This window comes from Gasterosteus aculeatus, chromosome 16, assembly GCF_964276395.1.
Source record: "Gasterosteus aculeatus chromosome 16, fGasAcu3.hap1.1, whole genome shotgun sequence".
NCBI lineage: Eukaryota > Metazoa > Chordata > Actinopteri > Perciformes > Gasterosteidae > Gasterosteus > Gasterosteus aculeatus.
The window spans coordinates 7,763,976-7,785,934 of NC_135704.1; the positions used below are offsets into that span (position 1 = coordinate 7,763,976).

The 21,959-nt window shown below is 43.8% G+C and overlaps 3 protein-coding genes across 4 annotated transcripts; 2 read left to right on the forward strand and 1 right to left on the reverse strand.

Moving 5' to 3' along the window:
- The first annotated feature begins 526 nt into the window (after positions 1-526).
- Positions 527-9,774, forward strand: slc9a2 (solute carrier family 9 member 2). Its single transcript, XM_040201685.2, has 13 exons — positions 527-1,098; positions 1,220-1,434; positions 1,517-1,765; positions 3,054-3,304; positions 3,410-3,627; positions 4,234-4,433; positions 4,712-4,801; positions 4,888-4,958; positions 6,368-6,535; positions 6,653-6,758; positions 7,990-8,106; positions 8,307-8,394; positions 8,850-9,774. Exons 1-13 carry the CDS (start codon positions 819-821, stop codon positions 9,266-9,268), a joined length of 2,472 nt encoding a protein of 823 aa, XP_040057619.2. The 5' UTR covers positions 527-818; the 3' UTR covers positions 9,269-9,774.
- Positions 9,775-9,886: 112 nt separating this feature from the next.
- On the reverse strand, positions 9,887-16,124 carry slc67a2 (solute carrier family 67 member 2). Of its 2 annotated transcripts, none has more exons than XM_040201689.2 (6): positions 15,755-16,124; positions 14,483-14,570; positions 13,913-13,956; positions 12,695-12,824; positions 11,902-12,080; positions 9,887-11,818 (listed from the first exon to the last, which is right to left on the reverse strand). In XM_040201689.2, the coding sequence occupies exons 1-6, from the start codon at positions 15,777-15,779 to the stop codon at positions 10,953-10,955; spliced, it is 1,332 nt and encodes a 443-aa protein (XP_040057623.2). In that variant the 5' UTR covers positions 15,780-16,124; the 3' UTR covers positions 9,887-10,952. The 2 variants fall into 2 exon arrangements, with proteins under 2 accessions (XP_040057623.2, XP_040057622.2); XM_040201688.2 differs by having other exon boundaries at positions 11,902-12,111.
- Positions 16,125-17,398: 1,274 nt separating this feature from the next.
- Positions 17,399-21,033, forward strand: tmem182a (transmembrane protein 182a). Its single transcript, XM_040202403.2, has 5 exons — positions 17,399-17,921; positions 19,177-19,303; positions 19,820-19,918; positions 20,013-20,150; positions 20,427-21,033. The coding sequence occupies exons 1-5, from the start codon at positions 17,784-17,786 to the stop codon at positions 20,651-20,653; spliced, it is 729 nt and encodes a 242-aa protein (XP_040058337.1). The 5' UTR covers positions 17,399-17,783; the 3' UTR covers positions 20,654-21,033.
- Positions 21,034-21,959: the final 926 nt, after the last annotated feature.

Genomic DNA, 21,959 nt, shown 5'->3' on the forward strand with positions numbered 1-21,959 from the left:
ATGCTAGATAAAGACTTACTGCGAGCCCCCGTGGATCTGGCGTAATAATAATTATTAGTTTATTTGTAAAGTAGTAGGCCTATTGTTTGTCATAATGATAACAAGGAGATTCAACACCAGTCCACATATTAGTAATTGCATTTTTGATACTGACCCAGTAAAAAATGTAATAAGTAAAATATTCCTAATTGAAGATCTGATACACAAAACGCATTGAAAAGTTTAGACCACATGGAAAATGGTTTAGATACATATTTCTGATATTGCCATTGTAATACTCCGTATGCTGCACACATTTTAATCTCTTATCGCTGATTTATTCTATGTTGTGTTGAGCATTGAACTCAAGATAGATACGTTTAGTTATTCGCGTTGTAGGGACGCGGTTACATACGTTGCGGTCTGAACCACTTCAAAGTTGAAACTCGTGTTCTTCAGGATTCTGGTGTCACCGAAACTCAAAAGTGGTCCCTGAATGAAACACCGCGCCTCACCCTTTTTATCTGCCGCAAGGTGACACCCAATCAGAGCACAGCTCGTGGCCGCGCCCGGCCTGTGTCAGAAGTCGAGAACGCGCCGCAGGTAAACCACAGGTGTGTTGTAGCGCAGTTTGAAGGAGACGTACCCGGACCACGCCACCTTGAGTTCCGAAGTTCATCAAGACTTCACTTTGTTGAAGATGGAGTGAGAGCAGGAACACAAGTCATCAAGTCTAAAAGGAGAAGCTCCGTTTCTTCACACTAGTTTTTTCCCCTCTTTTATCAACTCCAAATGCGGATGGATTGATTGATATTCAGTTGGACTGCTGTGTATTGGCTATGGATTTGTGCACGATGGATTTAAGCATTACAAGACAAAGAGGATTTTTACTCTTCATTTTCACATGTTCAAGTCTCCTGCATGGCTCCAGGGGGGAAATCCCAAGCAAACCAACCGGCGGGGTCACAATTCTGCCACCGATTAAGCCTGACAATGGCCCCCAGGCATTTCCCGATGCCGAAAAGGAGAATATGCCAGTGTTTACAATGAATTACTCAAGAATACAGATACCATTTGAGATCACTCTTTGGGTGCTTCTGGCTTCATTCGCAAAAATTGGTGAATAACAGTAACATTTGCTGGTGATTGATTAAAATACAACATTATTTTTTTTACCTTTTCAGGAGAGATGCCATGTTCTTGTTTTTTTAAAATTTTTAACTATATCTCATTTTTTCAGGTTTCCATGTGTACAAAAAGATCACTGTCTGGGTGCCAGAGTCCTGCCTCCTGATCACCATTGGTCTGATCGTGGGGGGCATCATGCACTCTGTCCACGAGGAGCCACCTGCTGTGCTCCGCAGCGACGTCTTCTTCCTCTACTTGCTGCCCCCGATTGTCCTCGACTCGGGCTACTTTATGCCCACCAGGCCATTTTTCGAGAACATTGGCACGGTCCGTTACCATTCAGCCACGTCTTTTCAATGTTTCCTTCTCCTCTAAAGCCATTTGTCTCTCCCCCTGCATGTGTCTGCAGGTGCTGTGGTTTGCAGTGGTGGGGACTCTGTGGAACAGCATCGGCATCGGCATGTCCCTGTATGCCATATGCCAGATCGAGGCGTTCGGTGTGCAGGACATCAACCTCCAGGAGAACCTGCTGTTTGCCTCCATCATCTCGGCCGTGGACCCCGTGGCCGTGCTGAGCGTGTTTGAGGACGTGTCGGTGAACGAGCAGCTCTACATCGTGGTGTTCGGGGAATGCCTCTTCAACGATGCCGTCACTGTGGTGAGTGGGTAAAAACAATACAAAGCAAACACATTTGTTGTCTAACTCTGAGCTGAGACTTTCTGCAACACGTTGACTCACTGTCCTCAGGACTACCGCTTGTTATGAAAACGCAGAGCAAGGAGCAAGTTGTTGTTCTTTCTCTAGCGACGCCGCTCAGGTTTCACAAGATGGCGTACGATTAGTTCATTCTCTTTTTAAAGGTTTATATGCCTAAATGAGAACATAAAGTGGGTCTGCGCACAGGCAAGATTGCAGATAACAGATAAATGACAAACTGGAAGTGATGTAAGGGACTAGGGAAACTGGAGCAGTGTCATGTTGGATGCTTGTTTGCTCAGATGCGGACAAACCAGTTTTTGAGGTCAGGAACATTTGGCTGTGAGGGAGGAGTTAACGCTCACATACTTTTTTTCATTGTCTGAAACTTCAATGAAGTGACTTCATGCTCAAATGTCCCCCTCCATTCTCTTGCTGTTGCGTTCAAACGGAAGCGCACACACATCCACACTTCGCTTTGGCGTGGCTCTGCTTTTGTTAAATACACAGTAGCAGATTTGATGCAGGTAGTGACAGGTAGTGAAGAGGCACCTTTTTGAAGAATTGTACCCATGAATCAATATGTATTGTTTGCCAAAAGTACAAATACTTACAGGGGCGTCATGGTGTGAAGGACAGCATGGACATTACAATAGGTTCCTCTGGCTCGTCCCAGAGTGTGTCTGATATTCTGTATTTCTCTTCATAACTTCAAATCCTTCACTGAGCCAAATTGTTGCATGCTCCTCTACTGGTACTTTAATAAATGGATTAATATTATTTATAGGGACTGTCCTAAATACATCATTTTCTTTCCCTTTTTTTTAAAGAAAAGGTTTTTACAATTCCATAGCCTTCAGCATTATCAATGTCCACAAGTATCTTTTTTTCCCTCAAACCGCTCGGTCAATGCGTGCAGTCTCGACTGCATATTTAAAAAAGCCACACTAGCATGAAAAAGCAGTGAGTCCCCCTTGTTCTTTTTTATGAACAGTAGGAAAGGGAACGAGGCCCTGAGTCATCCGGTGTGCGTGGTGAAACAAGGTTATCAAAATGTAAACAGCGCAGAGTAAATATTCCAACAAATCACAGTTATCTGCAAACTGCGTCGTCAAGAAGCCGCAGCCCCCGCGACCCCCCGCGACCCCTCGCATTAGTGCACGTGCACGCACACGCAAAGCTGCACATGAAACATCGGCGTGTGTGCATGAGTGTTTCAGCATGCCCCGTGTGCACATCTTTTTATCAGGTGTTGTACAACATGTTCAACTTCGTGGCGGAGATGCCGGTGGTGGAGCCAGTGGACGTTTTCCTCGGGGTGGCGCGGTTCTTCGTGGTCGGGTTCGGCGGGATGGGCTTCGGCATCTTGTTTGGCTTCACGGCCGCCTTCACCACAAGGTTCACCTCCAGGGTCCGAGAAATCGAGCCGCTGTTCATATTCATGTACAGCTACCTGGCCTATCTGGTGGCGGAACTTTTCTCCATCTCGTCCATCATGGCGTGAGTAGGAATAAAGGGTTCCCCCCCGATGAACTGTTTCAGTGGGCAGAGCGCTCCAATGCTGCAAGAATTCTGCACAAACCTCAGCTTAATGTTTTTCTGCAGCATTGTGACATGCGCGCTCACCATGAAGTACTATGTGGAAGAAAACGTCTCCCAGCGTTCCTGCACTACCATTCGCCATGTGGTCAAGATGCTCGGCTCCATCGCCGAGACCCTCATCTTCTTCTTCCTGGGGGTCGTCACCATAACAACAGATCATGAATGGAACTGGGGCTACATCCTGTTCACGCTGCTGTTTGCTTTCGTGTGGAGGGGTCTGGGTAAGGAGAGGGCCGGGGTTGTTTTTGCTTTTCTTGGCGTCTGTCTCTTCGCATGATTAAAAGGGCCACGAGTCAATGTTCTTACGAGTGGGTCCCTGTGAGTTTCACCCTCAAGGACACGCATTCACACACTTTGATTGGTTGAATGCTGTCCTACTGTACTAAGAAAGAAGAAGGGTGTATTATATGTATTGAACCTGGTATAATATTTAAAATATTAGATCTCAGTCTCAGTCAATACCACTGAATGTAGACTCGACTTATGTTTGTGTATATTAAAACTTCACAAAGCCTTTAACTGTTTGTCCTCTACAGTATAAAATACAAAAACACTGAATTAATTCATTTAAAAACCTTTGGCTGAACATCGCGTCACTGTGCTGCAACAAAGCACCCTGAATCCGGCTTGAAGCCATAGACGGCAGCAAAATGTTTTTACAGCTACAAGTTGCTCTTGTAAAGCTGCATTAATAGACTTGTATGTGGTTTTATGTCTTATGTGTTTTGTGAAAAAAAACTTACCACAGCATTGTTATATAGTCTAATCAGTAAATGCAGATTACACATGAAAATAACATCCCCAAATTGCTTTTCTTCTCATCACAGGTGTCTTGGTGCTGACTCAGATCATCAACCCTTTCCGCACCATTCCATTTAACTTTAAGGATCAATTTGGTTTGGCCTACGGTGGTCTACGAGGTGCAATTTCCTTCGCCTTGGTCTTCACTCTTCCCGATAGCATCGGCCGCAAGCAGCTGTTTGTCACTGCCACCATCGCTGTCATCCTCTTCACCGTCTTTCTCCAGGTGAGTAGCTGCCCGCGAAGCATTTTACAATTTTCAAAGTATCAAATAAGAATTTATTTCACTATTTATTAACTTTAGTGGGATTGTGATACAATGCTTTTATAGGCAACTCAATTCCAGACTCAATTCCAAACCAGAAATATTAAAGTCTTTCTCCCTCAAAAGAACCAGAACAGTCTTTTCCTCTATTAGCGACTGTATACATCTTTTGGACAACGTCCTCTAATTTATTTTTTCCCGTCTTATGCTGAATCCATCTTCTGCTTCCTCCTCCACAGGGCATCAGTATCCGACCTTTGATCGAGTTCATCAACGTCCGCAGGACCAACCGCAATCTTGACACCATCAATGTGGAGATTCACTGCAGAGTACGCTGCGGATAGTGATCGTTGTAACTGCGGCGTGCTGTCTATTATTTAGTGCACAGCGTTGACTGGTCTCATTTTGCTCTCAGATTATGGACCACACCATAGCCGGCATAGAGGACCTCTGTGGGCAGTGGAGCCACTTCTACTGGAAGGACAAGTGAGAGCTTTCCCTTCCCATAAGTGTGCTCATTCTGCTACAAGAACAAGACGCTTTTATTACCACATACCCTATTTAGTGTTCCAGTAGTGATCGCTTCATATCATGACGCTCAAAGAAAATAATCTGCAGTGAAACTGGCAGAGAGGTGGCGGTTATGTTTACCTGCTCTTAGTTTCCTCCTTGAGTGTTTTTTTGACAATGCTATTGTTTACTGTGTGGGAATGTTTTCAGCCAATCCCACTTTGGCGTCGGGTCAAGCGTCCGCCATTAGCAGTGCCGGCCTTTTTTTCTTCCTTAAATACTACAATGAGGGTTTCAGGGCATAGTTTTCTTTTGGTTTATGGTTTTCTGTAAAAAAAAACAAACCTCACTTTGTATTTTAAATGAGTTTACTTTCACACTTTAGTCTCACAAAGACTGTCTGAGTGAGAATGTTTTTATTTTGACCTTAATTTAACTTAAAAGTAGCTTCCTCAAAACTCCACTAATGAAATCTATGTGAATGTTCTTGATCGATCTGGTCAGTCACATGGCCTCAATCCCAATCGATCGTCCCATTACTGAAGATCAGAGGGCAAAAAACCCTCCGAAACAAGCAAGAAGTGGAGATTGCTGCAGCACGGACATGACCGAGCATTAACAGGAGGGAGAACAGGGAAAGACAATTCCATGCTGTGTCACAGCAGCACGATGACGAAAACAGACTCATAGTATTGCAGAGTAACTAATTAAAGGCTGGATCACTATGAAAACGTTAACATTACATTACATTACATTACATGTCATTTAGCTGACGCTTTTATCCAAAGCGACGTACAATAAGTGCATTCAACCATAGGGTACAAACTCAGGAGAACAAGAAACAAGAAAGTGCAATTTCCTCAAATAAGCCAATTTACAATTTGCTATAGATGAGTGACGTCACAAGTACAATTTAAGTGCTACAATTTGTTAGTCTTTAGTCGAGGTAGAGTCTGAAGAGGTGTGTCTTTAGTTTGCGGCGGAAGATGTGAAGGCTCTCTGCGGTCCTGGTGTCTTCAGAGAGCGCGTTCCACCATTTCGGCGCAAGGACAGCGAAGAGTCGAGACCTAGTCGAGTGTTTTGCTCTCAGTGAGGGAGGGACGAGTAGTTTTGCAGATGCAGAGCGGAGAGTGCGGGTAGGGATGTAGGGTTTGACATAACATAACATAACAACAACAACACAAATAAATGAGCACAACAAGATGCAATACAGGTTTTCTTGCTATTGGACGTATATTTTAAAACCTTTTAGTTACGTCCTGTTGCTTTGTCTCTTCTAGAGTTTGTGGCGTAAAACACAAACCTTATACTGTATTTAAAGCATCATACTGCGAGAGGGCCTGTCCATCCTGACCAACGTCACCCCCTCTCTCTCTCCGTATCAGGTTTATGAAGTTCAACAACCGAATACTGCGGAAGATCCTGATCAGAGACAACCGCGCTGAGTCCAGTATCGTGGCGCTGTACAAGAAGCTGGAACTGCAGAACGCCATGGAGATCCTGGACGATGTGTCCGGGGACATCAGCGCCGCTCCGTCCGTTGTCTCTCCCTAGTATGAAGCCTTCTTCACGCCTCTCTGTTGCTCTGGTGATAACGCCGCTGGCTTGTACCGCCGTTACAGATCAAAGGGGAAATAAAATGTCTCTTTTTCTTTCCACGTGTCTTTTAGTGAGAAACAGAAGGGCTCGGCTAAACCAAAGAGGAAGTTCCTGGCTCCTGACCTGAAGAACATGCATGACATCCTGTCCAAGAACATGTACAAAATCAGGCAACGCGTGAGTTTTTGAATAATCTTTAATAGTGTGCACCGCCATGTGCACTTCTTCTTCTTCTACTTTACTTGACAATCTCTATTTTGTACTTCGCTATGTTTCATATTTATTTTATTACTCCATGCATCTGTGAGGCAACTAGTTGTACAATAGAGCACATTTCATAGCAATTAATTGAAAAGTCCAATTTCTTCTGTTTTGAAACCACTAGGCTAAAGTACGGAAAAGTAATTCCATCAGCTGATTACACTTTTTAAATGTATTTATTTTTTCAGCTGTATTGAAGGGATTGTAATAGAGCATTTTCTAAACGTTCAGTCGATCCTTTACCTCAGGTAAACTTCTGGCCACATCCACCCTCACTAATGCAGCAGTTACCACTACAGGGAACACAAACAACACGCACAAATTAGAAGCACTTTGCTCGATTGGGCTCCGTTAGATAAAGTAAAGGCCACCAGTCTCCCATTTGCTGTTATTGTGTGTTGAGCTTCCAGCTGCTCACACAGTGGATGCAGCCGGCATGGATCAACCAATCAACGTGCTCAAAATGTTCCATGTTCAGTAGTTGAATCCTTTGTTCTTTTTCTTTACGTGAATATCAAGTTTCTGGCATGAAAGTTGTCAAGAACATCGCATCAAACTATTTGACCTAAAACGCAGTGAGCACTGTTGGTTTGACATGTTTGTCAGTTATCAGGTGAACACATTTTTACAAACTGACAAACCGGAACATTGGACTTTCCGTGACGCCTTCACAGCGCTCAATGCGTCTATCCTGACAGTCGACGCTGTTTTGCATAACCACATACTGTGGCCTCCAGTACTTTTCCATCAGTGAAATGACATCACCCACGGAGACGCCTTGATGTGTACACAAACATAAGGGACCATGTGCTTCTGATCTTGTCCGAATAACCCGTTTGTCTCATGTTCTCGATCTAACTAATAGCTGCAGGTCCAACAGATCTCTGTTGACAGAGAAGTTTACAAAGCCTGAGTTGCAAAAATACCAAACAAAGACACGGACCCTTTTAGTTCAGGTGTAGCCGGTTTTGGTTGAGTAATCCGAGCTGAAGGAATTTTAACACTCCTTTTGTCTGTTAGTTGATGTTACTTTTACGGGAAATCCTGCCTGCTTGTAAATCACCTTGATAAAGATCTGCCAGCGGAGAGGTTTAAATCTGCTGTGTAATAATGTCGCATGTTGTGCTTTTTTGTTTTCTTCAACCAGACGGTGGCGTACACTACCAAGCATGCGCTGCCCAACGAAAGCCAGAGCAAGGAGATATTGATAAGACGCCACGCCAGCATCCGCCGCAGCCTCCGACCGGGCAGCTTTCAGTCCTCGGTAAGCAGCTCTGTGTCATTGGCTGGCCTTGACTTTGTGCAGTTTGTGTGTTTTCAGCCCTTTAGTTGAAGTAAGGAAGAGAGGCCAGGGAGGGCAGTATTTAACCTCGTGAGGTTGTTTATCTCTCAGCCACCCTGAGATGAAGCGTCCCAAATGATACAAGTTTTTAAAATTCTTCTGTTTGATTCCCATGTTATCAGGCGGTACCAAAATCCCATAAATACTTCTCTCTTCCTGCTGGGAAAAGCCTGGACTCAAAATTCCCACCTGGGATGACGAGCTACGCAGGTGAGCTAAGGTTCAGTTTTCCCTGTTAAACACCTCCTACTTTGATTTATTCATCTTTTTAAATGCAAGATTCCCTTGTTTGGCTTTTCTCAGTCTCTCAGAAAATTAAGCTTGATCATGTATTTTTGGTTTATCAGCTTGGTTGAGCTTTTCATTCAAGCCACTGTATACGTTAAGACTAAAATGATAGAACCTGAGGCTCAGCCCATCTAGATGTGTGGTTAACAGGATGCCAGTGACATTTCAGCGATTCTCGTCCGTCCACAGGATTCATTTTATCACTAATTATCAGCAAAATTAACCACATTCACGTTTAGCTTTTCAATGGCCGCACAACATGCGTTGGTGATGACTGTCCAGGCTGCATCTTAATGAGCTTTATTATTGAGGTAAATCTCTATTTCCGGTGACCTGAGGTTCTTTTATAATTTGGCTATGATCTTCCCCCGTCGCAGACGATGAGGAAACGATGTCAGAGGCGGCATACCCATCCAGGCGCTCTCGCCTGGTGCAGCCCGCTCGCTCCTCCTCCTCCCGAGCCATGATGCCCCTACGCAGGCTGGACACCCTAACAGAGGTGCACTCTGTCGACGTGGTGGACGAGAAAGTGGGGGACAGACGCAGGGCGGCGCGGGGCACGTCCAGAACAAACTCCTCCTCCTCCAGGGATCCTCGCATTCCTGCTCCCCAGCGCCACCACTCCTCCGCCGACAACGGAAGAGGCTCCGCTGATAACTTTAGAAACGGGCATCGTGAAGAGGAAGAGGAGGAGCCGCAGCCTTTGTCTCCAGCTCCTAGCTGGGCTGCTGAACCCCGAGAAGACGCAGCACAAAACCCTCTGCTGAGGCGGCCTCAGTGGAAGCCGAAGAAGTAGAAGCATCTGGACTGCCACAGACTCCGGCTCTGAAGCAGCTCCAGGATCTCCACGTGATTTCTAAATAGATGATGACTGGAGGTCTGTTCCTTCTTTGTTAGAAGTGAGCCGGCCTCTTAAGTAGATAGTGATGTCTCAAAGTCAGGTGTCCACCAAACAAGAAGCACAATTTCATCTGTGCAGTTATTTCACCTATTCACATAAATGTGATTTTCAAAACTTTAACTTCTTGTAGGATTTTATAGACTACGTCATTTAAACTATTTTTATTTGTAGTAATTATATATCTATGTAAATATTATACTGTATGAATGTAATACTAAGTGACAGTTGTATAGTTGAGGATACACGTTTTTATATTTAGGCCATGAGGAACTATTGCTGTGCAGTACAAAGTACTCTTGGGACAAACTGGAGGCCTTCTTCTGTCCATTACATTGATGCACCTCACGAGTCTGGGGCCACTTTATTATTATTTTTCTGTAATAAATATGATGTTGTTGGAAGCTGACATCAAGTATTCTTAAACAAACCATAGACACAATGCAAGTTAAAATATGTGGCACTGAAGGCGCTGCCCAGAGAGGAAGAGGGAAGTAAGTACGGCCTGTTACAGAGTTGTATGAAGCACTTATATCAGTTTAATTTACAACTCAAGACTCTCATACAAAAAGTTTAGTACTTGTACTTCATGGATTCACTGACAGCTTTACAGAAATGTGTACAGTTCTCCCTCTTAACAAGGGGGCTTATAAACAACAGCGGGTCCAGTACAGTTGAAATTGAACTTAAAGGGGACAGATTAAACCAACTGTAAAATAAGACAACCCAGTCAATGTGTCTGGGCTGCTTACACCAGAAAACAAAATACAAATATCCATTCAGATTTTGATCCCCTTCCTATGTCAAATGCACTTAATACACTGCCACCCATCGGAGTATCTCCAACAGCCTTTTGTTTTTGGGGGGGGGGCTGAGCGCTGAAAAGGACCTCTTCAGGTAGAGGGGGACTACAGGTATATTAAGACATTCGACCATAAGCACGTGAAAAATATGCTCCAGTAGAAACCAGTATGAGCCGGCATGTTAGCATATGTCCCATTTAAAAAAATATCCTAAGAGTGAACAAATCTATGGAACAGAGATTTGGCCACATACCACCGTAGGAACCATTTGGAAGCAGTGCATTCATAGAAACGACTGGCATTGAGGTAAAATGTTTCCAACAAATCACTAACTGACTTGCGTACTTCTAAACAACAGTGTGATCTACCGCTACGGGTAACTCCGAGTACTTTGTACCAGGTATTGCTTAGAGAATTACATTCAAAATAAAGTGTGCATTGTTTCAAAGCGGTCCGCGGCACTATGTGCCGGCGCAAGGCCCTAATGTTTCTTTGGGGTCAAACTTTAGCACAGTGGGAAGCAGGTTAAACTTCTCATCTATGACTTCACTTCAATTGAACTACTTGAGTTTTGAAACTGCTTTTCCTGAGAGATGTGCAGCAGTGCTGGTGGTGACGAGCCGTTTACAGAGTGATGCGGTCGCATTTACGGACACGACCGCCAGGTCGATCCGGGCAGGACATTCCCACTGTGAATCTGCTATTTATCCCCACACAACTCGCCTCGCGAATACGAGCACATCTCTCGTGGGATGGATCTGCCATGATTTTAAATAAATTCAGTCAGTTCGGCTTTCTTTTGTCATCCCTTTCCTGTCCCATTTGGGGATCCGAATGAGCATTAAACCTACAGCTGCAAGAGCTAAGATCACCCCCAGGCTGGGGGGGCCACAAGGGCTGAACTCCTGGGCCAGGCCAGAGAGGAGAGGGGCGAGGACTCGGCCAACGGCTGTCACAGACTGCCCCGCTCCGATCAGAGTCCCGCTGGCCTGGACCCCTCCCCTGTGCAGTTCCAGGTCTGTGATGCACGTCCGTCCGATAGTGGTGGAAATGGCGAAGAAGGTGGACGTGAGCAGCACCTGCGACACACTGGGTGCCGCGGCGTACAGGAAAATGAGTGAACAGGTGAGAACTGTGGAGTGAAGAAGCAGAGCAGGCATGTTGTTCCCATACAGCTGGGTGACGGGCCCCACCAGGAAACCCGCCAGGGCCCCCAAGGTGCTGCTGTAGCTGATCAGATAACCTGTCACCTTGGGTTTGAGTGAGAAACGCTCCTCCATCGCCAGAGAGAAGTTGCTGTGGTAAAGCATGATGGCTAAGGCCATCAGAAGACGCATGAGGAAGAGGTCCCACATGTCAGAGGAGGCCACCATGTGGATCTTGGAGCCCACTGAGGACAGCTGTCTCCAGGCACGCTGGAGCGGGGACGCCTTCCTCCCCCCCAGAACAACTGGGCGTGTCTGCGGAGCTCCGGCGTCCGGGTCCGTCTCCGGTGCCGACGCTCGGCCGTGACTATTTGCATGAGAGCCGTTGCAGACCGACTTACTGCAGTTGTTGTCATGACAACCTTTACTTGCGTTGTTCCTGGAGTCATTGCCATTCAGGTGAATGAGAGTCTCGCTCCATGGTAGCATCCATACAAGCCCTGCAAGGGTAAACACGTAATCGGAGATAAAGACTTACTTAAAACACAATAAATCGGTTATTTCTCTCCTAAAATCTACTCACCTGCATTAGCGAGGAAGATGATTGCACAGGTAAAGGAGGAAGTATAGAAGCCGCCCTCGTGCTCCGTGAGGTAGCCGCCCACCACGGGACCCAGAATGAAGCCAACACTGGAGGCTGCATTGAAGTGTCCCATCACCAGAGGACGCTCTGACTCGGAGACCAGGTCGGACAGCAGAGCTCTGCAGATGGACAGGGAGTGCTTAAACAGCCCTGAGACAGAAAACAGTCAACGCACAGTGAGTGACTAATCTCGCTTTACAGATGGAGGTGGGGGCCTTGTGAAAATGATGGGAATGCGGTTATTTCGGATACAGTACATTCTCATAACACGAACTAAGATTGTATTGTTACCAGGTGCCAAGAAACAGGACACCTGTAACAATGTTGTTTTTTTCCCTCCTATAACGTGAATGAAGAATTAGCAACCAAATTAATATTATTTAAAGGTCTATTTATAAACTCAAATTACGAACTGTTGCACTTAACAACAAAGCATGAGTGAGTAATGGAAACACACACGGTCAAATAAATATCCTAATTTGGATTTATGTGACATTTTTTGGGAAAAACCCTCGGTTGAGGCAGCACAAACTGTTAATCACAGATCAACTTATGTCAACAGAACATTTACACAGAACCCATTTTGTCATGTCAACGTATTGGGAAAAAGACCAGGAATTACTAATAACTAAAAAAAGCTAAATGGAAACCAACCATTGTTCATTTCATTACTTAAACCTGTGATTTTCCCAACTGCGACACGACAAAACGCCTTCACTAGTCTGAGACTCACCCACGGGAATCCGCGCCAGGACGAACAAAGCGATGCTGGTGGACATGCCGAGCAGCCCGTAGCCCAGAGCGCTCAGCAGCAGGCAGGTGAGCAGAGAGTACTGCCGGCCCACCACGTCGCTCCAGCTCCCCTGACAGTCACACGGGAAACCAACATTGGAGCTTTTGCATCAGAGGACGCTAGTTCAAGGCTTTTCTCCGTCAGACAAAACATTGGTAAAAGGAACTTTGTATACTGCATAACATTTTTCATTGTATTCTGAAATTCCAATTTTCATTAAATTGTAATTTGCTCAACACTGCTGTTGGGGATTTTACGTCAGTCAAAGAAATCACAGCGTCGTCTCACTTGTGCGCAGTTTATTGGTACTGACAGGGAGGTTTAATAAAACCAGAACCTTCACACAGAATCAAATATAATCGCCACCGGAAATAACACACAAAGACAAATCCAACTCAATTTTTCATTCGGTAAAAGAAACAACTAGTGGAAGGATGCACCCTGCATCTGTCTCTTCGTCAAACACACACACACACACGCACGTACACACACGCACACGTACACACACGCACGCACACGCACGTGATGAAATAATGAAATCAGGACCAATTGAGTTTGCTGTGTTCTGGGTGTAGCCTGATGGGATTATCATAGAGTCCCTGCTGTTCATGTATCGCTACGTTTATCAAGATTCAGCCGGTCTGCACGTGGGAACCAACAGTTGACTCCCTATCTGTCTAATTCGTCGCATGACCCCGAACATTAAACCAATTTTAGGCTGCAGGAGAAAGACGTGGAAAGCTGAGAGTCTTGTGTCAGATGCCGTGCTTGTTGTAAAGTACATAGACTGCATTTTCTAGTACGTCTTAACAGTTTGGACAAGGTTTCAATCATCAAGGCTTCGACTTCATGCAACAGTTAAAAAACGGATAGACACACCGAGAGAACGAATCCGCCGTGTCCTTCAGAGGAAGGATAAGAACCTATATTCCTGTGATAGAGGGATGCTCTTTTTGTCTCCAGCTAACTGGTTTTAGCTACTGTGTGTGTGAATGTGCAGAGACCAGTTTGTTAACAGCCAGTGTTTATTGTTTTCACAAAATGCCAGAGATGACATGGAATGCAACCACTTTGGCAACTGACAGTGAGCATGCCTTGTCCATGAGGAGAGGCTGGATGGAGGTTAGAGACATTTACAGAAAAAAAGTCAATACTTACAACTATTGTGCTTGAGAAGAGCTGTAAGATCCCATATGTAGCTCCTGCAAACAGTTCCAGAATTAGTTTGGATTCCCACTTGAAGACAACGTGCAACAATTAAATATCTACAGTTACAAAACAGGAAAAAAAGGACATTATCGGTTATTACAAGCACGGACACAGACACACACACCCACACACACACACACACACATACCTGACTAAAGCTCAGGGACACAATGTTTTTAACATTTCATCTAAAACTAATTACTATTTTCCATCATCAAATAATATCATAAATCACCTCCCCATCATCTTCCTACTAATCTAATACTCATTTCATGTGTAAGCAGTACGAAGACCTGGTGTCTGAAATAACTGCAGCTATGACATCACCTCTCGCATTTGGGATCCTTCTGCTGTTCTTCTCCCTGAGGTTTCTTCATACTTTTTTCACTTCAATGAGACTTTTTTGTGAAACATTTTGACCAAACCTTTGATTATTTTTCAGCCTGTCTATTTTCTGCCTAATTATGCATGACCCCGGAGTACATTTGCTTGGGTGTTACTTAATAAATGACACTTTACCTACAATACCAGCCACAGTGGGGCTTGCTCCAAGGGCCTTCACGTGATGGCTCAGCAGAGGTATGATCATGCTCACGCCAAACAAGTCCTAAAGCAAACAAGGAAGTTAAAGACAAAAGAGCAGGAATGAGCCCGTCGCTATCAGGACTGCATCACACCACACGCCTCTGAACAGAAGAAGAAAAACATGTAAAACTGCTATGCAGAATATAGTTCAACAATATTTACTCGGAGTCTCATTCCGTTGCTGAGACGAGTGCAGCTCTTGCCAAACTCTTTATTGAAGTCCCACAGCAGTTCATACAGTGTTCTGGAACTGTTCATTAACCAATTGCCTAACTGTCAGAGGCCTTATTGTTAACTCGTCGCCAGCCAAAGACTGGAGCCGCCTGGATTCTCTTAGTCACCTTTAATTAGATAATAATAATAATAATAATAAATAGATAATAATTTAATTTAACCGTAAAAAAACGGCTTCAAAGAATGACTGCAGATCTGATTTTACCCTTCCTTTAGAATATCATACAGTTACAGTTTTTAAACTCAAGGAAGTGCCCGTCCTTTTGCAGCACATTTTATTGGCAGCGACCAATAAAGAGGCCAACCTTAACACACTCAAAGGTCTTTCCACAGCCTGCCATGATACATAAAAGTTACCTCATTTAGTAGCTGCCCACCTGATGAGGTGATATCTTTATATGTGCAAACCGAATGGTGATGAATAACATAAATAACATTTATTGTAATTCAGAGTCCCCTAAAAGTATGTTTGATGCATCTTTAAAGGACAAAACAATTTAAAATATGCCACAATCACAGCACATGTGATTTCATGTGAGTCAGTGCTGGATTTAGAGCCACCACTGCACTTTTAAAATATATTACATTATTATTACAAATCTAAAATGTCTTCCTCCAGTTAACAAAAACTGCAAAGACAAGCATACGTTTTCACAAACCATGCATGAAGATTTGAAATAGGACTGCAGGTATGTATGACAGGTGGGTGTTTGGGGATTCAGCCATCTGTACAAGCGTAAGAATACGGTTAAAGGGAATAGTACACAGCCTTTAAGACATCAATACATCCTTAATACCCTGAAAACACCTAGAAGAAACCTTGATATAATCATTCGTATAGTTTGAACAAGAAGCATATTTCCAATAACGGAATAGTGAAACGTGTTTGTTTTTGTTTTACATCACGCCTCTGAGTTATGAAAACATGAAGCCTGAAATCCCCCGATGACGACATCTCCACCAGCTACTCACCATGAAGCCCACCACATAGATGCATTGTATGATCCGCGTCCGTCCTCTGGGTTTCTGGAAGGAGGCGCTACATCTATGGTCGTTCATCCTCCCGATGTGACAGCACGGCTGGAGCCGGAAGGGAAGCTCGACCCTGATTTATCCAGACACAGCAGCGAGCTCCTGTCCGCTCCGGGCGGAGGTGTCCGGGGCCGGAAGTGAGGAGATACGGCTCGGTGCTAAACGTGTGCCGGGATGTTGCACGTGTGAAACACGGCGGGTCTTAGAGAGATAGTGAACATTTTGGAATGACACCGACAATTCGACTCGTAGTTAATCTCTCAGGTGTTGAACTGCCGTGTTGTTTTTTATGATCCCCCCCCGCGGCCGCTCTGACAGCTGGTATCGCCCACTGACGTCACACTACTGAATCGGTTAATACGTGTGTGTGCGCGCGCGCGTGTGTTTGATAAGCACGAAACAAATGACCAATGTTACGTTAATTACAATTATTATTTTATTTTTTATTGTTGACATATACAATATATTTATACATTTTCTGACCAATACCTATTTTTAACTGTCGTCTAAATATAGTTTTTATTTTAGTTTTGAGCTGTAACATTTAGGACTGACCTAAACTCAGATTAGACACTTTTCTACCATCTACTGGACAATGTAGGAAGTCCAACGCATTATAAACTGCACCAGTAAAGATGGTGTTGAAGAAACTTACTGGCATTCCTGTTTCACAGCAAAATTACACATTCTAGCGTAAAGTAATACAAGTTAAGTATTTAGTACTTGCAGTACTTTACTGTAGTTTATGAAGCACTTCAAATAAATAAAATCGATTCCACACCACTAGTTTCACATTTTTACAGCTATACAGTAAATGAGTGCAACAGAGTTAAAACTAGGAACCGCTATAATACTATGATTTGATAAGGATTTTTATTTACAAGATTGTTATTTGTTGTTTTACAATATACAATATATCTTTTCCTTTATGGCAAAAAGATCCATTCAGTCTGAGTAACAGACACACACACACACACACACACACACACACACACACACACACACACACACACACACACACACACACACACACACACACACACACACACACACACACACACACACACTACAGAGCACCAAATGTGGGTGCAATGCCTCGGTCACATCAGTGTGAATTTGCCTGCTATGTGGGTCCACTGCTAAACGATGACAGCTTCATGACCGCACAGAACTTGTCCAAATGGTTTTCGCTGTCAACGCCAATAAAGTCAAAGTGTTTACTGTTAAGTTACTTTCTAAATGAGTTTTTCTGTTCTTCATCCAAGTTATTTCTTCTAGAAATACGTATAGTCTTTTTCTGTTTTTTTAAATATTGGCGTTATATCTAAAATGATCAATTTAACTGTTTATAAAGTACCAAATGATGATAACCTCTGTTTTCTTAGAGTGCGATGCAACTGAAAATAAGTAAGGGAACATTTACAGTAATGGTCACACTCCCCCATTTACTGGAAATTAAACTGATGTGTGCGTTCACATGTGTGTCTTTTTCCGTCCTTTCAGTCTCGCCCTGCCCTCACATTCCCTTGCAGACGATGGGTGTCCAGTTGCCACCGGTTATTTCTGCGTGGATCCCCTCCCCTCACAGTCACCCCAACTGCTTCACACACTCAGCACCACAGTGGGGTTGTTGAAGCAGCCGCCTTCAGTCAGACCCCAGAAATAGCCGCCTGGGTGTGGGTGGGAGTGGGTGGAGGTGGGTGGAGGGGAGTGGGGGGGGGGGTTGAGGAGCAGCCTGCAGACCCTGGCAGGGTCCTGAGGAGTCATGTGCTCAGCCTTGTCCTCCCATAACACAGACAGAGAGACAGGAGAAGAGTCGAGTATCCAGTATCAACATAAACAGGCACCTCGGTGGATGAGCTTGGAGCTTCCACCTCTGCTTTTCTCACGTTCGCATTGTAGCTGAAGAAGAAGAAAGTCAGCCCCAGCGTGTGCATCCAGTAGCCGGGTGGCTGCTCCTCCCCGGACCATGAAGCTCAGCGTTGCCTTGTTCTTTGCAGGGCTCTTTGGGGCGTTGGCAGCCGTGTTCATCCTGCTCTCGTTTGGAACCGATTACTGGCTGCTTGCCTCAGAGACTTGCCCCCCGAATCTGGACGGATCTGTGCAGGTGGGTGTTGGACTTCAAACAGCAGCAGAGGAAGATCAGTTGTAATTTGTTCCATGTCTTGAAGATTAGTTTCCATGAGGATGTTTGAAACCCCACTAACTAATATTAGGTGACAGACAGTGCTATTTTGTGTAGTACATAAACATTAGTGTACGTTATGAAGTCACATTATCAAACGTTTATATCAAAGTCACTTCTTCTCATAGAAACAAGCAGTTGCTCCGATTGTTGTCTTCATGTAATCAGACACTGTTAAATGTAACGTGTGTGCTGCTCTGCAGTGATTGGGCAATAACTTGTGCCCCTGAGATAGAAATGCAAATTCCAGTAGTCCCAGTGGTATGATACTGTATTAAATGTCACAGACTAAAACATACCTAGGAACTGAAACTGGAAAAGAGACATGATATCACCACAATAAAACCAGAGTGATGGCACGTACACACTTTTATTACAATATGAAGATCTGCTATATATGTTTAGCCAATTATAAGAAACAAAAGTATTATTTTTAGTGCATGAAACGGAGAGAGAGTTAGTATAATTCTTAGCATCACACAGTACTGGTCCTCAACTTCAATTTAATTTACAGTTAAATTATGTGAAGTGAGTTTCTCTTAAATTATTTTGCTCAGATATCTATAACCAAAAAACTAAAATTATTCAGTATATCATAAGAAATATACACGTGTATGGATGTCAAAATATCTCAAAAATATAAAGATAACATATATTTGTGATTTGTTACAAAGTTGTACATTTTTTGACCCCTCTGGTTTGTCTTCACACTGTCCTCGTTCAACTGGGCTGATACCAAAATAAGACAAACTCTGATTGTGATTGATAACCTTGACTAGTGAAACTTTAGGGTACAATGTCATCATAGCTCGGAGCCTCTGCTTTTACTACTCTGAGAGGTGTTGTGTGGAAGCCATAACCGTCACTTTGGGCTCCTGTGCAAAAAGGTTTACCACCAGTGACCCTTTACACGCTCGCTATGCACCAAACCTACATGAGGCTGGAGGAGCTCGCTCAGCGCGACCCTTGACCTCACTAAGCAGCTGCTCTTTGCCACTGTGGTGACACACTCTACACCTGGTACGGAGACATCTCCCGGGCTTTGATCACCTCCACAGATGAGTTAGAGGTCCATTCATGAATCTGCATATACAAATCCTGTCCTATCCTGCACACCTTTAAACTCTGAATTTATTACGTAATACATGATTATTCTATCTTTTACTCCTTCTTTCAGCGTGGAGATGGAGATGCAGTGTTGCAGGAAGGCAGTAGTGCTGCTCTGTACCATGAAGGCTTTTTCTGGAGGTGTTCTTTTGTAGGTAACGCGGGTGACGACAACCTGATGTGGCATCTCTGGTTCAGTAAGTGACGCGCGTTGTTCAGACGGTTAACCCTTGTGCGTGTCGTTGGCCTGCCGTTGTCTCAACAAGTATTGAAGTGGTATAGCACGCTGCTACAGTCTTTTTACTATTATGAAACAGAATAACAACATGATCATTGATACATTATTAAGAAGCATTTTATGTTTTATGGGTTGTATGTTATCTTGTCACATTAATGTGACCTTACAAGTGTTTATGTAGTTAAATAAATGCTCCAATTCCTCCTAAATTGTCCTAATCTCTCTCACTATTCAGATTGAATGTCAGTTTTTTTATTATAAAACTTTCATGACACCATGATGTCCTGGTAGTCGGTCAGGTGATAATGGCTCGTCTGTTTTCTGATGGGGACTTTGAATGGGGGCTCATAGTCACAGCACCCTTCACTTAGGGGTCCTCGTGAGGGTTTTGCGTAATTATGACCCAGTGGAGGCAAATAACCGGTGTGTGCTCGCTATTAACATTCAATTTGATTTATTTTCCTTTTCTCTCCAGCCAATCAGCCTCACTCAAAAGTTTGCATGCAGGCCTACCTCTTCCCGTTCCCCGTGTCTCCTCAGACCCACAATGCCACGGAGCACGATTCGGCAATCAGTAAGTGTCTGTTCATCTACACAGATGTGCCTCTGTGAACAGATTGAGCTGTGTATCCTCAGCGATACAATTGACTAACATTGCGGTTGTCCAGTCTACAGAGGCTTCTGGAGCATTTTTATGCTTATTGGTGTGGCAGCTGTAGTGCTGGCTGGGTTCTTCATCATCTGTGCGGCTCCGTTCGCCAGCGCCCGCTTGTACAAAGCTGGAGGCGGCCTCTTCCTGGCGTCTGGTAAGCCTCTTAAATTCTTTCATTTCAGTTCTTCATGTATTTCCAACATAAAAATGTTATATATAATAAACAATGACATATAGTGGCACTTAGCACCAGTACATTGAATAAAACTCCTGTATTTTGTTATATTTTTCAGACGGTTACTTGTAATTGTATATGTGTTGGTAGTCCTACTTACATAAAGGATCCAAGTTCCTCTCCCACCACTGGTGAATAATAATTGCTGCCTGTTTGTGATCAAATCCGCCTCTCTGCCACCCTTCTGTGCACTAGGTCTTTTCCTGCTCTGCGTGGTGGTGATGTACGTGCTGTGGGTGCAGGTGTTGGATGTGGTCGATGACTACGTTCGCCACCAGCGCTCCACTCTGTGTGACGACTTCCAGCTGTCTCTCAACTATGGTTTGTCCTTCATGTTCGCCCCCATCGGCATCTTCTTCTGCCTCTTGGCCGGCCTTCTTTTCCTCCTCATTGGCCGGAGCATCCAGATCCATTGCCACTGACATCGAGCTGCAGCAGGGTGGAGCAAGGTGGAGCAGGGTGGGGGCTTGAGGTGGTTGGAGTGTTTTTAGTTTGTTCCAGGGTGAAATCATTGAGACCACTGCTGAGTAATCTCATCACGACAGCCTGAACCGCGTGTCACAGTACACACGGTTCTCTGCTATTCTCAAAATGTCTGCACCAACAGCATAAATATCTGTGCGTAACACCGTTGCTTTAATTTGTGTGTTGGTGGTTGTGAGTTTATGCTCAGAAAAATGTAAATTAAGCAAATGTTGTTATTTGGAGCATTTATTGTCAGCTTGAGAACAAATTATTCTGTTATTTCTTGTATGTTCGTACAGTGTAAAAGAAGTGCAGAATAAAATCGCTTGTGAGGTGGCATGATCTTTTTTGTATATCCTGAAATAGCAATTTTTTTTGTTGGCCACAGTGTTTGCAAAAGATTTAAATGTTTGATATTTTTGTTTTTGTCCTCAAATCCTGGGAAGAGACAAAATCCAAAGGTTTTGTTACTGATTTATATTGGTCACCAACTTAAAAAGCAGAAAAAATAACCTTAAATAAGCATTAAAAAGTCCTTCAAAGGTCTGGGCGCTATAGTTGTTGTTCACACAGCATAGTGTATTTGTTGGGGCACTATTTTTAGCCGCGGCCTTATCCTCCTTTCATATTCTGGTGACTATTTACTACAGTAGGACAGCACATTTGTCTCAACTCAGTATGTTCTGCACAAGGCGGTGTCAGACTCCACACATCATCTTTTGTATTTACCTTTCTTTGTATTTTGTTTCATTAATCGGAGTCATCATGGCAACGTGGCGGCCGTTGGCACTAAACACTTTTTATCAGGTGAGTAACTGAATATGAAGTACGAAGGTTTACTCTGCTACGGTCATTAGAGTTTCTCCATATCTATATTTTAAATCTCTTTTTTATTGTTTAACCAGTTTGTGTACCGCACAGCTTATTCTGTTTATAAATTGAGTTACAGGCGTTCAATGTATTTTCACGTTGAGTGTATGTAGCTGCTGTTTATGTTGCCTGATTTAGTCTTTTGTCTTTTCTACGTGTGCTGTTAGGTGTGTTATGAGGTTCCGACATAATGTCTGTCCACCTAAATGTTTCTGTCAGTTTTCTGTTTGCTAATAAAAAGGCTTTGACTTTTCAAAGCTTCTAACTTTTGTTACTTGTCCTATTCCAGAGACGAGGCTCAAGAGGACAAAATAACGAATGTATTTCTCTGTGCAACAGTTGAGTCACAGGATCATTGATTTTTAAACCGTTAAATTCTATTGACGATCAAAG

Bases quoted from the DNA above. Each gene is read 5' to 3' on its own strand.
- slc9a2 (XM_040201685.2), top strand. From the start codon at position 819: ATGGATTTGTGCACGATGGATTTAAGCATTACAAGACAAAGAGGATTT. The intron at 1,435-1,516 runs GTCCGTTACCAT...ATGTGTCTGCAG, and splicing joins TTTTCGAGAACATTGGCACG to GTGCTGTGGTTTGCAGTGGT. The intron at 4,802-4,887 runs GTACGCTGCGGA...TTTTGCTCTCAG, and splicing joins ATGTGGAGATTCACTGCAGA to ATTATGGACCACACCATAGC.
- slc67a2 (XM_040201688.2), bottom strand. From the start codon at position 15,841: ATGAACGACCATAGATGTAGCGCCTCCTTCCAGAAACCCAGAGGACGG. The intron at 13,957-14,482 runs GTAAAGTGTCAT...AACTGTTTGCAG, and splicing joins CACTGTGGCTGGTATTGTAG to GAGCTACATATGGGATCTTA. The intron at 12,112-12,694 runs GTGAGTCTCAGA...TTTCTGTCTCAG, and splicing joins CCTGGCGCGGATTCCCGTGG to GGCTGTTTAAGCACTCCCTG.
- tmem182a (XM_040202403.2), top strand. From the start codon at position 17,784: ATGAAGCTCAGCGTTGCCTTGTTCTTTGCAGGGCTCTTTGGGGCGTTG. The intron at 17,922-19,176 runs GTGGGTGTTGGA...TCCTTCTTTCAG, and splicing joins ATCTGGACGGATCTGTGCAG to CGTGGAGATGGAGATGCAGT. The intron at 20,151-20,426 runs GTAAGCCTCTTA...TCTGTGCACTAG, and splicing joins CGGCCTCTTCCTGGCGTCTG to GTCTTTTCCTGCTCTGCGTG.